This window comes from Sinocyclocheilus rhinocerous, unplaced genomic scaffold, assembly GCF_001515625.1.
Source record: "Sinocyclocheilus rhinocerous isolate Xijiao unplaced genomic scaffold, SAMN03320098_v1.1 scaffold567, whole genome shotgun sequence".
In the NCBI taxonomy this organism is placed as follows: domain Eukaryota; kingdom Metazoa; phylum Chordata; class Actinopteri; order Cypriniformes; family Cyprinidae; genus Sinocyclocheilus; species Sinocyclocheilus rhinocerous.
In genome coordinates this window covers 367,072-375,629 of record NW_015649134.1, presented here as the reverse complement: position 1 = coordinate 375,629, position 8,558 = coordinate 367,072, and the positions used below count along the sequence as shown (strand labels likewise).

The 8,558-nt window shown below is 38.5% G+C and overlaps 1 protein-coding gene across 1 annotated transcript in view; it reads right to left on the bottom strand.

Moving 5' to 3' along the window:
- Positions 1 to 8,558, bottom strand: part of rptor (regulatory associated protein of MTOR, complex 1) — a 304,247-nt gene that overhangs the window by 155,510 nt on the left and 140,179 nt on the right. Inside the window, exons 5-6 of the mRNA XM_016515002.1 lie at positions 1,866 to 2,024; positions 1,476 to 1,622 (exon numbers count right to left, since the gene is read on the bottom strand). Coding sequence (XP_016370488.1) covers positions 1,476 to 1,622; positions 1,866 to 2,024 — 306 coding nt within the window. The remainder of the gene's footprint in view (positions 1 to 1,475; positions 1,623 to 1,865; positions 2,025 to 8,558) is intronic.

Here is an 8,558-nt window from a genome sequence, read left to right as displayed (position 1 = left end):
GCCTTGCTGTGCCTGCTCCTCCAGAGCACCCTCCAGTGCCAGCTCCTCGTCGGAGGGCTCCAGTCCCCGAGTATAGTCCACGGAGGGCTCCAGTTCCCGAGTTTAGCCCACAGAGGGCTCCTGTCCCCGAGTTTAGCCCAGTGAGGGCTCCTGTCCCCGAGTTTAGCCCAGTGAGGGCTCCTGTCCCAGAGTTCAGCCCAGAGAAGGCTCCAATCCGCCATGGCTTCCCGAGTTCCCTGATCCGCCATGGCCTCCTGAGTTCCCTACTCCGCCATGGCCTCCTAGTCTGACTGATCACCATTGGTTAAAGCGTTTCCTTTTCTGAGTTGGTTGTCCGGTATTGAATGTTCGTCCTAGTGCTACGTGAGTTTTCCTTGATGTCATTAAAATGATCTCGATTAATGTACTCATCGTCTCCTTCGTTCCTCGCTCTGCACTCCTCACTGTAGTGCAACTGTGACAACAACAGTGCTTTTTTAATTTAGGACAGGCTTGATTCTCTCTGACCCTGCAGAATGAGATGCTCAGATCGTGCTCAAGGAATGTTATGCTCAAACCAAAAGGCATTTTCTTTGCTGTTTTCTGTCTATGGTGTCCAGACATGAGTGAACCTGTCTGTATGTTTGGCTCTCTAAGTAAATGACCTTTCTTCCTCTGATTTTGCATGTAAGCAGTATATATGGGAATTCTGCAATCAACTTATGAAAAACATGGCAGCTCCATAACTGTCTGTGGATGAGTGAGTTCAACAAAAACATTTGAGTGTTCTATTGATTTTATTTTTTTTTGCTATTTTGAGAGTTCTGGGGATTGAGCTTCTCTGTGATTGACAGGTCTGAGAAGCGGAGGAAATTCTACAATTCTGATGTAATTTTTCAAAAACATTGCACTACTATTACAGGAATAGTTCACCCAAAAATTAATCATTCACACACCCTTTTGTGATCTATTATTATGTGCCAGATTTCAATAAAAACTTAAATTGTGGTCTATTACTCACATAAATCTTCAGAAGACTTGGACTATAGTACACAAATTGTATGAACTATTTTTATGGTACTGAAAAGGGAAAGTTTGGTCCTTTTTTAAGCTGAGAGATATTATCATCACCCACTCCCATTTCATGAAAAAGTGCAGCTTGAACACTCTGCAAAATATCTCCTTTTGTGGTCCACAGAAGAGATGTGCAAACTATACCTTTAACATTGACTACTAAAACATCTAAAACACATCAAGACATTAAATGTTCAGATATGTATCATCTTGAATAAACCTTTTATCTCCATCTCTGGATTGAGTGTTCTCAGTAAATTGTTTTCACGCTTTATGATTTTCTCTGATATAAATAACACATCAGTTTGACATTTGACCATGACGGTGTGCACATGAGTGAGTGTTTGTGAGTGAGTGTTTGTGTGTATTTGTTTGTGTGTGTGTGTGTGTGTGTGCGTGCGTGTGTGTAAAATATCACACACCTCCAGCTCCTGCTCCCTCTGCAATGCAAACTGTTTGAATGACTTGACAATGATCCCTGCGTTAGAGCAGTCATACACGAAGATGGAGGGACTTCCCATCCACGTCTGTAAGTCGTAGATGGAGAGAGGGATGTACTGTGTGTAGTTCTGAAAGAGCAAGAGAAAGAAAGATATTCTTTTTGACAACTCAACAACTCAGTTCATGCCCAAAACTAATTCAATTCATTTTAATTTAATTTAAGAACTTAAGGAAAGTAAAAGTGTACACAAACTACTGCTGGTAACTGCTGTGTGGAGAGATTGAAAACAGTTTATTATTCAGCACTGCTCACTAAAATGAGAATGATGGATAAGATTTACACCCATTTTTTCTTGTTCTTTTTACTTTACCTTGTTGAAGACCCAGATCTCTCCATTGACAGTGGGTCGAGGCACCCCATGGCCATTATAATGAAAGAGAACACGTTCCTCTTTGGCATTTCTCCGCAGTGAAGTACACAATTTCTTCACCTCATCAACTGTAGGGTCCAAACTCTGCTTATAGCGGGCCTGGAAGAGAGAGGATATTAGATGACAATGACATCCAGTAAGAACATTAATGCAGGAATGTGTCAGCACAGATCTCAAAATATCTGAAAACTCCAGATAAAATATAAAAATGAACATTAAAATAGATTGAAAATCATAAACCCTTACAAATTAATGTACTTTAAAGTCAACAGTACAGAAAATATGCTATTGTATGGCTATTTTCAAGATTATTTGTATTGATTGATAAATGTGCACACTTGGCTAAAGAATAAAATAAGAAACTGTACCAAAATGTAAATGATTTTTTACAGTTTTAATAAATATGTATATTTTTGATTTCAGTAAAATGGATAGTGAGCTGCAGAGTGCTTGTCTGAGAGCTGTGTGCACTGCTACAGTATCTTTCCACAATTGATAACAAAAATAAATAAATACTCCAGTACCAGATTACCACATATTATAACACACATGAACAAAAGGAAATTCTTGCTCAGTGATTCCAATCCACCTCTGCCGTAAGCTACATAAACTGATGGGGACTAAATTGGCCATGGCAAAAACTGGTGTCCATACATACATCACCAACCTGCACTAAGTTAATGTCTGTGAGGACTTGCACTTAAAATAAGCTCACTAAAATCTTCTATTAAGGCACAGTAGACAGACATATGGTGAGACAGGCCAACAGTAACAGCCATCTTCTAGATGAAGTTAGATGACAAGAGAGAAGGTCAGAAAATATGGATTTGAATATTGACTCATTAAGTTTCCTGGCTGAACGACTGAGTTTCTATCACAGCTTTAATAATACATTTAGAGCTTTATTTACTCTCCATTCATGACTGTTTGTGCTGCTGGTGGGTGTGTGTGTGTGTGTGTGTGTGTGTGTGAGAACAGAGAATGAATAAGAAGAGAAGGGTTTTGGAAGTGACTGTAAATCAGGACAAAAAATAAAAGTTTAAACTATAGGAAATAGTTTCATAAATACTCTTACGTTAAGACTTATTCACTTCAATGATAGATCTCTCTATCATTATGTTTATATTACTCTTATTTTGTTCATTTATTTTTCTAATTTTGCCAAAGAACATTTGTTTAATATAAAGTTTATGCTTCACTGGTGTGGCTCACTATCACAGCAGAACCACAAGCTTTATAACAATGGAATAAAACAATAGAAATTTGATAATCACAGAGCAGGCAGGAATTGTATCTGCTGATTGTGTGGGAAAGAGAAAATGATGCAGTGTGAAACACGCCTCATTCTTTCACTGTCGTCTCCAGCTGGTGTAAGTATATATGTGTGTGTGTGTGGTTTTACAAAACTCTGAGTGAGTGAGAGATGGTGTTTGGGAGAGTGTGAAGGTATTGTGTTTAGAGCTGTTTATATCACAGCCTCATGTCCTGACATACACTACAGGTCAGTGGACTGGTGTGTGAGTGCGTGTAAATTTTGCTTAGATTGAGTGTACCTGATACCTCCACAAGGATAGCAAATCATGAAATCACCTGCAATGTTGCGCCAGCAGGAAACACACACACAAAAGTGTATAGCAAACATAATGTCCTAATGAAAATGTAAAAAAGTTTTGTGAGGGTTAGGGGAGAGACAATGTCATTAGCTCAAGCTTAAAACAATAGAAATCGATGGAAAGCCCCCACCATGACAGGACAAATGTGTGTGCCGAATATCTCACAATCAAGCTGAGTAAAGAACACCAGAAGTCCTTCAGCTTCCAAGTCAGACATGCCCATTCTTGGAAGACCAAATGCAGTCTTCCATCTGGCACACAAATAAAACAAACAAGATGATGTGGAGATATCACATTACCCCATCATTTAGTGGTAGGCCTTTTCATAACTTGTAATATCAGATGTGTAATAAATTCAGTGGTCCACTCCAGAGACAATTATTCTGCTTATCCACAGTTAACCATTTTCAGGTTTTGTCCTTAACACACTCCTGTGTGAAGAACTATTTTATTATGCCATCCATTAAGCATCTTGCATACAATCACTGCAAGCTACCATTACAAGGGGTTACACCGACTAGAGAATCCATCACCCTTCAATGTGGGCCGTCTAATCAGATTGAACAACTGGCATTCCGGGAGTCTTGACTTATTATACTGGAGTTTGTATCACTGCTTGCCTGTGTTCCCAGTGTTCCACACAGGTTGCCATCTGTGTGATGCTCAGAGACACACAGCAGTTGATCCTGCTTTGGCTTCTTTTGGAATTATTTTCATTGACAGAGCAACAATAAACAATATAACTGTCCATATTGTGGCTAAAATGTAAACTAATCTATATTAACTTCTTGTTTATAGAGCTGTTGTATAAAAGCAATATCACACTCAGGTGCCCTCATGCCTACATCTTTATTTGTGAAAAATACTATAAAGTAGTTCCAGGCAGGTCTTGACCGCATTACATGTCCATATCTGGAAGAGGCCAGCAGAGGGTGCTCACCCTGTGGTCTGTGTGGGTCCTAACGCCCCAGTGTAGTGACGGGGACACAATGCTGACAAAAAAAGCACCGTCTTTCGGATGAGCCGTTAAACCGTATAAAGACTGTGTCTGTTCCCCGAAGAGTGAGGTCAAAATATAAATTTAATGCAGGATCTAGAAAAAATCGGATCGTGATTAAACCAGAAAAATGTAAAATAAATGAACAAAAAACATTTTTAAAGTTCAGCACAACCCAGATGTTCGAATTTGTGCAACGCATTTTATGGACGACAGTTTTGTGAACCTACAAGAGTAGACTACAAGGCTGGCTGTGCAAAGGCTATTTCTAAAAAAAAATGGGTCAATTCCGACTTTGCTATGACAATCTGGCGCTTATTCTGAATCTGCTACTGTAAGTATGTTTTCTTAATAGTTTAAGTACTATTGACTGTTCAAATGCGGAGTTTAGCGCCGTGTGGAGTATCGCGTGGTGTGTGTGTGTGCGAGAGAGAGACGGGGTTACATCACAGTGGAGTCAGCTTTCTTAAGTCTCCTTTCCACCAATAAAGCTGGTGTGTGGTGGGCGTTCTGGCACAATATGGCTGCCTTCGCATCAGCCAGGTGGATGCTGCACACTGGTGGTGGTAGAGGAGATTCCCCCCTTCTATGTAAAGCGCTTTGAGTGCCCAGAAAAGCGCTATAAAAATGTAAGGAATTATATCACTTTGCCAAATGATTTCAGTGTTTTTAATGGTCCTTACAGCTTACAACAGCATAAGAAGCAAAACCCACAAAGACACTGACCAAGCAAATAAATATAGCAAACAATAGGATAAAAATGACAAATTATTTTATTTTGTTTGTGCCACGAAGTTCCGTTTAGAAAATAATGCATTCCTGAGGTTCGCGTCGTGGATGCATCACCACATTAGGTGTGCGTCATTTTCTAATAATTCAACGGCCCGTCATCAATTATTCCTTACTTATATTACAGGGCGACTGAATGCTTTATTCTGATTTGTTGACGAATGTGCAATTATATATTTATATAATATGTAACGACTTATATCAGCCATCAGCCACCCGTGCTCTTTAAGATATTGGAATAGGCCATTAAAAAAATTCATACCAGTCGACCACTACTTGTGTCAGCCATTCATTGGTGCTATTTGATAGCAAACAATCATCCCTGTCCAAGGAGAGCTGGTGGTTAGAGATCCAATCACTGACCATTCAGAAATTAATGGTGCTGGATAATAACTAGGGATGCACCGATACCGATACTGGTATCGGTATCGGGCCCGATACTGGTCTCCTGTACTCGTACTCGTTAAAATGCCCCGATACCAAACAGATGGATGTACTGTTACTTCCTCTACAGTCAAAAATCTGGGTGTAGATTTTGGAAAATTGAAATTTGGGTGTATTAGATAGCAACTTGTCTTTTGAAAATCATACCATTGGCCTCTGACCATCATGGCCTCCTAACCATCCTCATATCTGCTGATTGGCTTCATCACTATGTCTCCTTTCCACCAATAAAGCTGGTGTGTGGTGGGCGTTCTGGCACAATATGGCTGCCTTCGCATCATCCAGGTGGATGCTGCACACTGGTGGTGGTAGAGGAGATTCCCCCCTTCTATGTAAAGCGCTTTGAGTGCCCAGAAAAGCGCTATAAAAATGTATAAGTTGAGGTTTGCATGAAGCTGGGTGACAGCATGCCTAGGAGACTACAGGCTGTCATTAAGGCTAAGGGTTGCCCGACTAAGTATTGCTAGTTGTGTAAATACTGTCATACTAACAGCTGTCTAATTTTTGGTTGATTGTAATCTATTACATACCTTTCTATCAGAATTATCTAGCATTATCAAGATGAATTTGTTCTGACACAGTGTAACTCTGAGTTCTTGTCATATTTTATTACCATTTTCTAAACTATAGCGAGTAAACTGTGATAATGTGAGAAATGTTGCAGGTGTCTGAATACATTTTGGTTTGACTGTATCTATTTGATAAATGAAGTTAACCAACTAACATTATACATACCCTTTTGGTTTCTGTACCCAATATTTAAAAAATGTACAAATGCAATAAAAATATCGGTATCGGTACTCGGTATCGGCAAGTACCAAAAATAAAAGTATCGGTATCGGGCGAGTACTGGAAAAAGTGGTATTGGTGCATCCCTAATAATAACCCTACTTAATTAACCTTCTGGGGTCTGAGGGTGTTTTGGGGCAATGGAGAATTTTTGACACGCCCTGACATTTGTGCTTTTTTCAATTGCTTATAAACATTTTAATGGCTAAAGTTTAATAGCACTATAATTAGCACAAACTGGGCTACAATAATATGTGAGCATCATGTATGTACGTTTTGTGTTTTGTCCACCTCTTGTTTTTTGTGTGTTTTTTTTGTTTGTTGTGTGTTTTTGAGAAAACACCGTTTATGCGTGCTTAGTGAAAAACTAAAATTTTAAAGTCACTGAAATAAGGCCATAAAACACATACAGAACATTTGTTCAAGACTTTTGAGAACTGGGTCTTGAAGTCTAGAATTTTTGCTTCAAAATTATGTGAAAATCATCTTACTCATTCACAGAAAACAATATATTGATTTAAATTTTTCTAAGACACTTTTTGTGTAGAAAAGGTATATGCGAGAAGGCGTGAATGATCATGCATAATGCTGTGATTCACACCTGAGAAGACAAAGGCCTGCATAATGAGCTGCATAATGAGCCTTTCAGTAAGGTGTGTGACTGAGAGGGAATTGCTACAAGAAAGAATGTGAGGAAAAAATAAATTTATATATTTTTTGTTTGTAGTTTATTTAGAATATATATAACTAACACATAAAATAACTCAAGATTCACTTGCGAGTGCAGTTAAACAGTTTATTAGGAACAAACAAAAAAAACTACAAAAAAAATTCAAGATGTCATGGGTGCAATATCCAAAATATCCAAAACAGCGGCAGGAAAATTGAACAACATTTTGAAGAGACTCATGGGAGTGTGTGCATCACATGGTCTTAGCTGTGGTCCAGGTTCCTGTGCAGGGAGGAATCTCAGAGTCTGTGGAACATGTCAACATCAGTCTCTGTTTTCCATGACCGAGTGGGCTGCTTTGCTTTGGCTCTCTTTGCAACAGGTTCTTTTACACTGTTATTCTCACATCTGAAATAAAAAAGTAAGCATGCTGTTTACACAAACTACATTATTAACATTATTTGCCTAGACTATATGGTAATATTATTTGTGGTTGATAGTGTTAAAATGTAGTTTCTTTGTTATTGGCATTCTATCAACCACAAATAATATACCATATAGTCTAGGCATAATAAAAGTACAATTACTATACTGTGCACTTACTCAGTATGATTTTCCAGTGAACTCAAAACTGAACGACACGCGCGTGCCTTTCTTGTGCAAGATGCCGGCGATGCAGCCACAGTCCTAAACGAAAATTGAAACAGTTGTTAGCAATTACCAGAAGATGCATAGCTGATAAATAAATTGCATCACTGATAAGAAAGTTTTAACACTATCAACCACAAATAATATTACCATATAGTCTAGGCATAATAAAAGTACAATTACTATACTGTGCACTTACTCGGTATGATTTTCCAGTGAACACTCGCGTGCCTTTCTTGTGCAATTATGCCAGTGATGCAGCCACAGTCCTAAACGAAAATTGAAACAGTTGTTAGCAATTACCAGAACATGCATAGCTTATAATAAATTGCATCACTGATAAGAAAGGGTGCGTGTATGTCAGTCGATGGGTCACTTATTTACAGTTTACTTTATACATTTACACCTGAGACGATCGCAAATACCAATGACCATGTATAACACATTCAAAACATTTACACCAGAGCAGATATTCGCAGAAGCTTAGTAACATTATAACTCATATTACTTTTATATCGTTGCTGTCTATTTTATAGAACATAAAAAAACATCCTGACATCGTGGGACATTAGATGCAGTGAATGAATCTTCATAATGTTTCACTTGATTATACATTTAGTCAGGAATCATGGTTTGGAAAAAGTCTAACTAGTAAAATATGTACAAGTTATGTCACAGTAACA